At 31.5% G+C, this 13476-nt stretch overlaps 1 protein-coding gene across 1 annotated transcript; it reads left to right on the top strand.

Moving 5' to 3' along the window:
- The first annotated feature begins 1061 nt into the window (after nt 1-1061).
- LOC125827176 (cellulose synthase-like protein D3) lies at nt 1062-5391 on the top strand. The gene is made up of 3 exons (XM_049506536.1): nt 1062-1954; nt 2370-3177; nt 3520-5391. Exons 1-3 carry the CDS (start codon nt 1098-1100, stop codon nt 5272-5274), a joined length of 3420 nt encoding a protein of 1139 aa, XP_049362493.1. The 5' UTR covers nt 1062-1097; the 3' UTR covers nt 5275-5391.
- Nucleotides 5392-13476: the final 8085 nt, after the last annotated feature.

The following is a 13476-nucleotide window of genomic DNA, read 5'->3' as shown; positions in this document are numbered from 1 at the left end:
GTATCAGGGCTTTTGTGTTTTTTTTAAGCCGGCTGTTGTAAGCTGCAAAAAAAAAAAAAAGAGCTTTTTTAGGTTAATTGTTTTGAAAAAATAAGCATAAAGTTTGAATCTTTCTTGGTTGATGTGTTCTTTTTTTCAAAATTTTGAGGTTAGTAAGTACTACTAATTAATTACTCTTTTTTTTGTGTTTTTTTTAATGGGGGTGACAGAAGAAAGAGGGAGGAAATGGGTGTTTGTGTATTTGGTCTTACGTAATAGAGATTTTTAATAATTTTATTTACAACCCTTTTGATTTAATTGGACAATGGAAGACTAAGTCTGAGTTGTAAAAGGGACCCTATGAAAGCTTTGTTAAAGTTGTAATTTGTAGTGTGTATATGTTTGCAAATAGTGTGTTTATATTTTATTGGTATTATGTTTTGAATATTTCCTACACGCCTTTAGGTGGCTGATTCTTTTGTTTTTATAAACTATGTCTTACATATCTATGTTAATTGTCTTATAAGTATTGGGCTACTGGTGGAGGTCTATATATCTCTACTTGTGCAAAATTATTATGATTTAGATGTATATAGGGAAGATTTGTATGTGAAGAGAAGGATCTGGTTGTGTTCTTGAACTTGCATTTTTTCCCTTCTGATTTTTGTCCACCTTGGTTTCTGGGAAAGCTTTTTGGGTTTTCCTGGAAATGGGCTAGGAAGGTCTTGATTCTTAGTTGTTGGTGTATCTCTTCAAGATTTAGGTGATCTTCTCTTCTGTGGATTTTTGTTATATTTTGAATTGGTTTGATGCTTTTCACACAAAATGATCAAGTGTGTTTTACTGAAAAAGGTGTCTCCTTTAGTGCTTTTTAACTAATAAAGTGAGAAGAGTGGCTTCGGAGAAAGAGAAAGGGTTTTTTTTTTGGTCATGCTTTTGTTTCAAAAAAAAGTTGAATCATTTTGAATCCAGAGATTGTAGTATATCCTTTTGCACTATTGTTTTTAGTATTTATTTTTCAACTTAAAGTTAGCTAATTCTCATGTTGCTTCTTTGGCCTTGTGCAGTTTCAGGTTTTGTTGGTCATCAAGTAATCTTTTAGCACAACTTTTAGCAACATGACTTCAAGATCCTTTAAAGCCTCTGATTCCCAACAGGGCAAGCATTCTGGTGTCACCTTTGCAAGGAGGACCTCATCGGGTCGGTATGTGAACTTATCAAGGGAATCTCTGGATAGTGAGATTAGTGGCATTGAATTTGCAAACTACACGGTGCATATCCCTCCAACCCCTGATAATCAACCTATGGATCCTTCAATTTCTCAAAGGGTGGAAGAGCAGTATGTGTCAAATTCCTTGTTTACTGGTGGTTATAACAGTGTAACTCGTGCTCACTTGATGGATAAGGTAATTGAATCAGAAACTAACCATCCTCAGATGGCTGGTGCTAAAGGTTCTTCTTGTGCTATACCGGGTTGTGATGGTAAAGTCATGAGTGATGAAAGGGGTGAAGATATTCTTCCTTGTGAGTGTGATTTTAAAATTTGCCGGGATTGTTATGTTGATGCTGTCAAAACTGGTGATGGGATATGTCCTGGTTGTAAAGAGTCTTACAAGAGCACTGATTTGGCTGAGAATGCTGTAGATCCTTCTGGACGGCCTCTGACTTTACCTTCAAATGTTAGTATGTCTAAAATGGAAAGGAGGCTGTCGTTGATGCGATCAGGTAATAAATCAGCGATAGTAAGAAGTCACTCAGGGTTGATGAGGAGTCAGACAGGGGATTTTGATCACAATAAATGGTTATTTGAGACAAAAGGGACGTATGGCTATGGAAATGCTATATGGCCAAAGGATGGGGGGCTTGGAAATGACAAAGAAGATCAAGGTGGTGAGCCTTCTGAACTTCTGAACAAGCCTTGGAGGCCGCTTACACGTAAACTGAAGATACCCGCTGGAGTTATTAGCCCATACCGGTAATTTTTCGTCCCCAACTTCTCTACTTCTTTGAATTCAAGAACAAATTTTGGTGAAATTACCCACATCGAAGTGGCTAGTGAAATTACAAATTAGTTTTAACACAAATGCTTCCTTCTAATCAACGAAAGATGCTAAAACAGTCATCATAGTTTTTCTTTACTGTAAGTTCATGGCTCTCCAATAACATGTGTAAGTTCTTGCTTTTATCTTGTAAGACTACATTACAAGCTTAGCTTCTTGAGTATACCATAGTTAAGAGACGGATTAATAAATCTAACTTTTGGTGGATACCATTAGGTAATCATGTCCTGTAGACATTGATTGGTTGCTTAATGCCTACTGCACTTAATTGGTACTATGTTTAATTATATTTGGTTTGAGAGCTGTCTTGACGCAACTCCATTTATGCAGGCTCTTGATTCTTATTCGCGTAGTTGTTCTTGGACTATTTCTTCAATGGAGGATTACCAATCCGAACAATGATGCTATATGGTTATGGTATATGTCCATAATCTGTGAGGTTTGGTTTGCAATCTCTTGGCTGCTTGACCAGCTTCCAAAGCTATGCCCCGTTAACCGTGCTACCGATCTTAATGTCTTGAAAGAAAAATTTGAAACACCAACCCCTACCAATCCCACAGGAAAATCTGATCTTCCAGGCATAGACATATTTGTCTCTACTGCAGATCCTGAGAAAGAGCCACCGCTGGTCACTGCAAACACGATTCTATCTATCCTTGCTGCTAATTACCCTGTTGAAAAGCTTTCGTGCTATATATCTGATGATGGAGGTGCTCTTCTGACATTTGAAGCAATGGCAGAAGCTGCAAGCTTTGCCAACATTTGGGTTCCATTTTGTCGTAAACATAATATTGAACCAAGGAACCCAGAAACCTACTTCAGCTTGAAGAAAGACCCTTACAAGAATAAAGTACGTCAAGATTTTGTTAAGGACCGCAGACGGGTGAAACGTGAATATGATGAATTTAAGGTTCGAATTAATAGCCTCCCTGATTCAATTCGTCGGCGTTCTGATGCCTATAATGCTCGAGAAGAAATCAAGGCCATGAAGCTTCAGCGAGAGGCAGCTGGGGATGATCTTTTGGAACCCATTAAGATAACTAAGGCCACTTGGATGGCAGATGGAACCCACTGGCCTGGTACTTGGATGATTTCTGCTCCCGAGCACTCTAGGGGTGATCACGCAGGAATTATACAGGTATTGATTCTTCATATTAATCATGTCTAGTTATTTGTTGCCTTCATCATTATTTACTGATCAGGGCATAATTATTTGATTCATAAATGATGCCTATGATCTCACACTGAATCCCCCCCTTTCTGTTCCTCCCTCCAAGGATGAGGAAAAAGAGGAAAGAAACTTAATTTACTTCTCCATGATTATTGTTAACTCTGTCTTTAGGGGATTCTCATTTGCCAACTGTACGCTTATTTTGGCTATTTTATACTCTTGGTCAGTTGACAATGACTTGTATGTTAGATTCTTGAAGTAATAGATTTGGTTTAACATTGTAAGTTGTTTTTCTTATTTTGGTTTCAGGTTATGTTAAAACCCCCAAGTGATGAACCCTTACATGGAACCTCTTCTGATGACGGTCTAATTGATTCAACAGAAGTTGATATTCGTCTCCCCTTGCTGGTGTATGTCTCTCGTGAAAAGCGTCCTGGCTATGATCATAACAAAAAGGCTGGAGCCATGAATGCCTTGGTCCGAGCTTCTGCCATTATGTCTAATGGCCCCTTTATCCTCAACCTTGATTGTGATCACTACATCTACAACTCCGAGGCAATCAGGGAGGGAATGTGTTTTATGATGGACCGCGGTGGAGATAGGATCTGTTATGTTCAGTTTCCTCAACGTTTTGAGGGAATTGATCCTTCTGACCGTTATGCAAACCACAATACTGTTTTCTTTGATGTCAACATGCGTGCCCTTGATGGTCTTCAAGGTCCAATGTATGTTGGGACTGGTTGTCTCTTCCGGAGGACTGCTCTTTATGGTTTTGACCCACCACGAAACAAGGAATACCACCCTGGTTGCTGCAGCTGTTGTTTTGGTCGGCGCAAGAATAATGCCACTGTGTCTTCTGTCTCTGAAGACAACAGGGCGCTTAGAATGGGGGATTTTGATGACGAGGAGATGAATCTTGCTTCCTTTCCTAAAAGGTTTGGTAACTCAAGCTTCCTCATTGATTCCATTCCAGTTGCAGAATTCCAAGGTAGACCACTTGCTGATCACCCTGCTGTAAAGAATGGACGACCACCTGGTGCTCTAACTATTCCAAGGGAACTTCTCGATGCCTCCACTGTTGCTGAAGCGATCAGTGTCATTTCGTGCTGGTACGAGGACAAAACTGAATGGGGTAATAGAGTTGGATGGATTTATGGGTCTGTTACTGAAGATGTGGTGACGGGGTATAGGATGCATAATAGAGGTTGGAGATCTATTTACTGTGTGACAAAGAGAGATGCATTCCGTGGCACTGCCCCAATCAATCTGACCGACAGGCTTCACCAAGTGCTTCGATGGGCCACTGGTTCTGTTGAGATCTTCTTTTCTCGCAACAATGCTTTTTTGGCTAGTCCTAAGATGAAAATTTTGCAGCGGATTGCCTACCTCAATTGTGGCATCTACCCTTTCACCTCGATTTTCTTAATTGTATACTGCTTCCTCCCAGCACTTTCACTATTCTCTGGTCAGTTCATCGTCCAGTCCCTGAACGTCACCTTCCTCACATATCTCCTCGTGATCACATTGACTCTCTGTGCACTCGCAGTGCTTGAGATCAAGTGGTCCGGCATTGCCCTGGAAGAGTGGTGGCGTAATGAGCAATTTTGGTTAATTGGAGGCACAAGTGCCCATCTTGCTGCTGTGCTTCAGGGGCTGTTAAAAGTGATTGCTGGCATTGAAATTTCATTTACACTGACATCAAAATCAGCCACTGATGATGATGATGAATTTGCTGATCTCTATATCATCAAATGGAGTTCCCTGATGATCCCACCTATTGTTATCATGATGACTAACTTGATCGCGATAGCTGTTGGTGTAAGCCGGACAATATATAGCACAATACCACAATGGAGCCGTTTGCTCGGAGGGGTTTTCTTCAGTTTTTGGGTCCTTGCTCATCTCTATCCTTTCGCAAAGGGGCTGATGGGAAGACGCGGAAGGACACCAACCATCGTATTTGTCTGGTCAGGACTTATCGCCATCACCATTTCGCTCCTATGGGTTGCGATCAACCCCCCTGCTGGTGCCAGTGAAATTGGAGGCTCATTCCAGTTCCCTTGATAGTTCCAAATTAGCTCCTCTACACATTCCATTCAAATTATTCTTTAGCTTCTACTTCTTTTTCTTCCCTCTTTGTAACAAAATGTGGCCTTGAATATTATGTGGATTTTGCCATCACTATTGTCCTTAAATTTTTGTTTATGGTTCAAATGTCCGTAGGAAAGGGCAAAAACCTCACTATAGATAGTACTATATATTCAAAGTTAGATTATTTTTTGATAATGCTTTAATACCATTTTTGGTTCTTTAAAGTTTTAGCTTTTCTTGCAATTCAAACAAAATAAACTCTAGACTTGTTTAAAACTAAAATTTGGTGCATAGTGTATACAATTTGAACAAGTCTAGTTGCTTGTGCTTGCATAAGAAAAGTATCATATTTTGTTCTTGATAATGCAGCTAAATGTCAATTCTTAAGTCATCTGTTGAGTATTTCCAAATTCATAAAAGTCATTTTTTTCTGTTTTTCAAACCAACTCCGTGACTTCTTCAAATTAGATTAGCTAAGAGGAGTGTCTCATGCACTTTGAGGAGTACACCATCAATACCGGAGCCATTCTTGTCCAAAGGATGTCAATTCATTGGACAATGTAGATGGTAAAAAGTAATATTAAATTATACATATACTATACATTGAATTCTCTTGACTTTTTGTGTCCTTAGTTCTTTGTATTTTGACGTCCTTAATAAAAATCATGACTCTACAGTCTGCTACTGAACATCATTATTACTCCAAAAAAAAAGGAAAGAAAAAGGTCGAACGCGTTAAATATTTTTTACCTCTTCAAATGGATGTAGTAGGTTTAGGTGGTTGAACAAAACAACTACTAGTCAGCTCAAGACTACCTAAGTTATATTTACCTTCCATTCTCAAAAGTTGAAAGAACTCACCAAACTTTGATTGAAAGAGTTGACAAACTCACAAACATATATGTTTTGGTCAAAAATATGACCAAGTTTACTAAAAATTAATTAGGTTTAATAAATATGGTAGTTGAATATATGCTCATAAAGACATAGTCCACTTGTCATTAGTTAATTACCATTTGAAATGTAACTATATTTATATGTTGGAAATGACATTTGATAAAAAATACTCCTATAGCTCATTAATGGTATTCAATATTTGATATTTACGTATAAAAAATATTTCATTTATATATACATTATAGTTCATTTTTAGAAAAATTACCTAAATACACAATTTATTTTACCATATTCTTTAGGATTCCCTACCATTTGAAAAATTTACAAAATCCCTATCTCTTATATTCTAGGATACATTACTTTTACGTGATGTATCGGGGCAGGTGTGTCTTGTATCAACAAAGGTAATGTACTGGGACAAGATGTATCGGACAAGTGTCTTTGTATCAACAAAGGTAATGCATCGGGACGTTGAGTAATGTATCGGAACGCGGTGTATCGGGATGTTGAGTGATGTATCCAAAATTGACGCGATGTATTGGAACTTGAGTGATATATCCGAAATCCTTAAATTTTAAGGAATTTTTGTAATTTGAAAAAGATTAGGGATATGATGTAATTAACTCTTAACACTATTTATGTAATTTTTACCATTTTTTCTCCCATCTAGATATCCTCCATTTCACTTAGGGTGAACGATGAACGTTGAGTGATGTATTTAAAATCGACGCAATGTATTGGGACTTGTGTGATGTATCCGAAATCCTTAAATCTTAAGGAGTTTTTGTAATTTAGAAAAGTAGGAATATGATGTAATTAGATCGTAACACTATGAAATTTGTGTAATTTTTACCTTTTTTTTCTCCCATCTAGATATTCTCCATTTCACTTAGGTGAACTATAGACCTAGATTTTTATTACTTTTCATAAACTTGCACATTTTATCTATTCAAATAGGTTGGCTTTAAATTTTTACTTTTAACAATCAAATTTATGCTTAGTGAAGCATAAATTATTTAAAAATTGAAGTCATGCCTATACATAACTTATGAAATATTATGATACGTAAATTCAATTTATGTCTTACGAAAAAATTATTTATTATGAGAGGCATAAATTAATGACCAAACACAAAATAGGGAAAAAGTGCAAATGGGCTTTTTAGAAGAAGTATGTGGGTTGGATTGATTTCCATATGGAAATTGGATTAAATTGACCCAACTGAGCCCCAAGTATTAGAAAATGCGAAAATTATGCAAAGTGGGCCTCTCGACCTTTTATTTTAGAGAAAATTGTATAAAATAACAAACTATTAATTTAAATTAAATGTTATAACCACAATTTCATTCAATTCTAATTCGTAGCAAACACTTTGTCATTCGCCTCTCTCCCCAAATTTCTCGCTCGCCACTCTCTTTGATCTCGCTCTCCACTCTTCCTCGCCTCTATCACTTTATACGAACACAAATGTATAATTTGTGTTTGTGTATGCATAAAGCGAGAGAAAACGGTATATACAAATACATATCTCTTCGTCCTATACACTTATAGCTATACAATACAAATATTCCCCTTCCCAGTTCTCTTTTGCCTTTCTTGCTTTATACAAAATACAATGTATAATTTCTGTTTGTATAAAGCGAGAGAGAGATTTGATATACAAATATAACTGTTTTAACTCGATTCAATTGTATACAAATACAATTGTTTTAATTTGTGATTTCATAGACATAGATTTATACGAATCGCTGCGATTTATACAAATCAGATGCCTGCAATTTTATACAAATCAAAGGTGCAACGATTTTTATATAGATCTGATGCTCCAAAGCAAACTATGTTTGCTGTGGAACGCAAATAGTAAAACTGTACTAAAATTTAATCTTTATTTTACAGAAAAATTGGCCCAATTTTTAAAATTACTAAAATAGGCCCAATATGTTCGTCTTCTTCAGTTTTTTTTAATAAAAAATTGACGTATCAAAAACATGAATCGTTTCGGGCAAATTATATATCAATAGACTCAAAACATCGAGAGAATTTCATATCTAAATTTGGTGTCTGTTTAGACTTCAGAGGTGATTTTAAGTTGATCAAGATTGAATTTGTTAGTGTATATTTTATGTATAGTTAAAATATATTCAGCCTTTTGAATCTATATATTATAATGTATAGTTAATGCTTAACTCATGTATATTGTATATTTAGTGTATATTTTTTTTATGACTTTTGATAAACTATATTGTATAAACAATGTATACTTTCTATGATTTTTGACTATTTTTTATGTAATAAGTAAACTAATTACTTTATTATATATATTTAAAATTGGCCCGATAGTATCAAATTAACAATAAGGGGCCATTTGGTCGAGTGAACACGCTCCAAGATTAATTAATAGTGACGAGATTATAATAATACTAATTTTAATAATGATTTGACTATTCAGTGAATATTGTTTTCTCTTCAACTGTCTTGTATTCATAATACTAGATTTTGTTGCCCGTGCATAAATGGTATGTTTTGGGACTAATAACGAAGTTTTTAAAGCGATTGTTTGCGTGGATAAAGGAATAAGTTTTTTTTATCACAAACCTGTACTTTCTTTGACGCTATTCAAGGCACAATAAGACTACCCACATACAACATTTTTGAACAATTTTATGTTGTCAATTATCACGATTTAATTTTAAGAATCAGTCAATTTTTTTTTCTGTTTTTTTAATAAATATTTTAAGTTGTCAATTATCACGATTAATTGTATTTTATACATAATTTTTAACGATAGATTAATTTCAAGAATCAATCGAATTTTTTTAAATGTATTTATTTTTGAAATATTTTATGTTGTCAATTATCATGATTTATAGTATTTTTACGATAGATTAACTTCAAGAATCAATGGAATTTTTTGTATCTTTTTCAAAACATATTTTATGTTGTCAATTATCATGATTTATAGTATTTTAACGCAATTTTTAAATATAAAAAATTTTAAAAAATAAGACAAATAAATTAAAATGGACCCAATATATGTTATTTTTGTTGTCTCAATTTATGTGACACAAATGAAATTTGGAGTCATTGAATATTATATATTATACTTGGGCATAAACTCTCTTACGCACGAGCCCAATAACTATTATTTTTTGTCCTAATGTATGTGACACAGATAAAATATAGTAAGTTATTTAAATTTAATATGATTTTTAAATATTTTAAGTTGTTAATAATGTAATTTATAATATTTTTACGTAATTTGTAAATACTTAATATATATTACTCCACTTGTCTCAATGTATGTAGCATAGATACAATTTCAAGAGTTAATCAAATGTTGTTAATTGTTAAGATTTACAATACATTTTACGTAGTTTTCAGTAATTTGACATTAAATAATACATATTACTACTTTTGTCTCATTTTATGTGACATTGATAGATTAATTTTAAGAATCAGTCAATTTCTTTTTTTGTGCATTTTTAATAAATATTTTAAGTTGTCAATTATCACGATTTATTGTATTTTATACATAAATTTTAACGATAGATTAATTTCAAGAATCAATCGAAATTTTTTATATGTATATTTTTTTAAAATATTTTATGTTGTCAATTATCATGATTAATAGTATTTTTACGATAGATTAACTTCAAGAATCAGTGCAATTTTTTGTATCTTTTTCAAAACATATTTTATGTTGTCAATTATCATGATTTATAGTATTTTTACGCAATTTGTAAATATAAAAAAAAATTAAGGCAAATAAATTAAAATGGACGCAATATATGCTATTTTTGTTGTCTCAATTTATGTGACACAAATGAAATTTGAAGAGTCATCCAAATTTGCACTTTTTTAATTATTTTTTTTTAAGTTATTAATTATTGTGATTTATAATATTTTTATGTAACTTTCAAATAACTTCCTAATTTATGTGATATGGATAAAATTACAAAATTAACCCTTTTAAAATGTCTTCAAGATATTTTAAGTTGTTAATTATTATTATTTTTAATACTTTTTTGGTAATTTTAAAATGATATATGTTATTTTTTCTGTCTCAATATATGTGACCCGGATAGAATTTTGAGAGTCAACCTATTTTATGGTAGAATTTTAAAAATTAAATATTTTAAGTCATTTGTAAATGATTTATTATATATATATATATATTATATAAACTCCCTTAGAAAATAAATATATATTATATTTATTATATAGTAGAAAAAATAATTTATAAGTAGAATATAAGTAGAATATTATATAGGGAGTTTATGATGGGACATTCAAATGTCCCATCATAAACTCACTCTTATATATAAGTAGAATATGACGAGACAGTGTTTATCTTGCATATTAATTTATTTCATAAGTTTAGATGTTTAGGAATTACACAACAAATACTATTAAGTTACATTCTTTTACATCTCAAAAAGCCTATAAATATTGAACAAATCGACCATGGTTTAAAACACATAAAAATTTCGATATAGTAAACTTGAGTTTGAAACTTTTACGAGTGAAACTTCATCACACTATGTTTATGTTAAAGTATGAAATTCCCTTACAAGTAAACCATCTTCATTTTCAATTTTTATTATAAGACTTGTTCGAACTTCAGAATATTGTAATGGAGTTTCAACTTTTAACTCTATGATATCGTCAACAGTAAAATTATACTACTCAATTACAACACAAAATCAATTCCTTGATGGATTTCCAAACAACCCCTTAAGAAATAGAAGAAAAAACAGTGCAAAAATTTACTTATCAATACTTCCATTAATAATTCATTATCTTTAACAAAACTACTGTATTAATTAGTTTCTTGTACAATAAATTAACCAGTGGTATATGAAAAATATTTTCCAAAAATTGTTTTCAGAAAATAAGTTTTTTCTTTATGTTTAGTTATCAAAAGATTTTTCTTAAGGAAAATATTTCTATCAATTTTTAACATTTAAAATGGATTTATTTCCAATAAAATACAACATTTGCTCAATCAGTACATTCCCTCTTATTGTAGACCAAACAAAAAAGTCATCCTACCTAGTGGGGGTGTGTGAAAGTGGTCCTCTTTAAAACTTGATGATAGTTGACTTATTACAAAGTACTTTTATTTAATTTACTTTGGTATGAAGTTTTAATATATATATATATATGATTTAAACTAAAGATATGTGTATTGTAACAAAATGTCTTTGAATCTTGTGATATGAAGTATGTTACATATGAAATTGATTATAAAAATTACTAAATATAAAAAACTTATGCTTTTTAAAACAAATAAAAATAAAAATAAAAATAAAACAAATAATTGAAAAAGGAGAATATATTGTTGGCTTTATGCTTTTATGAGAATGACCAACTATCCCCCACCAAAGCAAAAAAGTATAATTTTTATATATATTATTAGAGAAAAGAAGAAAAGAAAGACAAATGTCATAATTGAATCACGCTATGAAATGTTAAAGAGATAATATTATCACTTATTATAAGGTCACGAGAGGGCTACAATGACCTGTTAAATTAACTACTATATATATATTGTCATTTTCATTCCCATTCTATGTGGTTTAAATAAAATATTTATTCACATTCAGTTTTAAAATAAAAAATAAAATTCATGTATATCACTTAATCATAGTTTTAGACTTTTCGTGATAAATATTTATATTAAACATACATTTTGCATCAATTTATTTGATACAAACCCTTGTGTTCGCGTGAGTAAGTTTTTTCGTTGATGATCAATACTTTTCACTCATCATCAAGAGGTTATAATATAAGATTATGATTTATTTTTTAGCTAACACATACTTACAAAGAGAAAATAACACTCGGTAATGATGGAGGTAACAAATAAACTAATTGATTGAAAATAACACGGATATACCAACTTTTTGTGAACAAACTACTCACTTTATTGCAATTTGTTCGTCTTACTCTCTTTTTTATTTTATAAAAAATGTCTCTTTCCTAATTTGATATCAATTCTGTAATTTTAACATCACACATGATATACTTACGATCACAAAATGAAAGGTATATATATATATATATATATATATATATAGTTTAAAATTATAATATTCATTTTTTTTTCTAACCATGCTTAGTTAAATTAAGAAAAAATAAATTAAAATGGAATAAGTAATTGATTGATGTGGGCAAATTAAGACATATAACTCTATCAAAATCATATATATATATATATGGACCCCAAGAATGCACATGATTTTCTTTTGTTTGTGGAATTTGACAATGATAGGAATCATATATTATATTGAATATAATAGAAAATGGACCACTAGCATATAACTTTTAACTAAGCTCGTGATTAAAAGTTGTTATTTAGTTGTTGAGGGTTCAACAGACCAGATTCCCTAAAAAATACACCACTGAAAGTTACTTTCTAATTAATTAGTTGTGATGAAAAAAAAAATAGGATGAAAAATGCGGGAGAAGATTATAATGTGGATATCGAACTGTTATTAACAAGGTGAAAATTTAGACAACTAATTAATTGAGCTATTGATATTTTTTCTAATTTTATGCATATTTCTTTTGGCATGGCTTATAGGTGGATTAAGTATCACTTTCTACAATTCTTTTTATTTTAATTTTCCAAAAAATAAAACAAAATAGTTTTCTACGTGTTAATTAAACAGGTAGAAACAAAATTGCATGAGTTCATGAGCTAGTATCCTTCGGATATGGCAAATTTATATTTATTATCGAATAAATCTATACAATTTTATAATATGAAAATGGCTATAATAAGGTGCTTGCGTAGTATATAACAAGACACCTTTTTGGTATTTAAAGTCACAAGACTAATAGCTAAAAATTATAAGAGTACTACTTCATGAAGAATAGGTAAATTTATTGCAATTAGAAAAAATGACTCATTTAAAGGCAGATAAGAGATAATTAATTAAATATTAAAATATATTTATTAAAAGAATCCTAAAGTATCATTAACTAATTTTTATAATTTCTTTTTATTCTATCACATAGGGGAGATGATCGAAGAACAAACCAGGAAAAGCCAAAAAGGAGTGAAAATCAAACTCACACTTAGGGTACACAATCGAATCGAAAACTGAATCAAATAGAAAATCGAGTCAAATCAAAAAAGAAACCTGACTATTTTTGGTTTTCTCGAGACTAAATTAATCTGACATTATATATAATTTTTTTTAAAAAATAAAAATTTATACATAAAAATATTTACTTTGATATAATTTTTAAATATTTCTTATACTCTTTCAT

This window comes from Solanum verrucosum, unplaced genomic scaffold (genome assembly GCF_900185275.1).
Source record: "Solanum verrucosum unplaced genomic scaffold, falcon-dt-bn FXZP01000060.1, whole genome shotgun sequence".
Lineage (NCBI taxonomy): Eukaryota > Viridiplantae > Streptophyta > Magnoliopsida > Solanales > Solanaceae > Solanum > Solanum verrucosum.
Note: the sequence above shows the minus strand (reverse complement) of the source record. Positions and strands in the feature narration are given on the sequence as shown.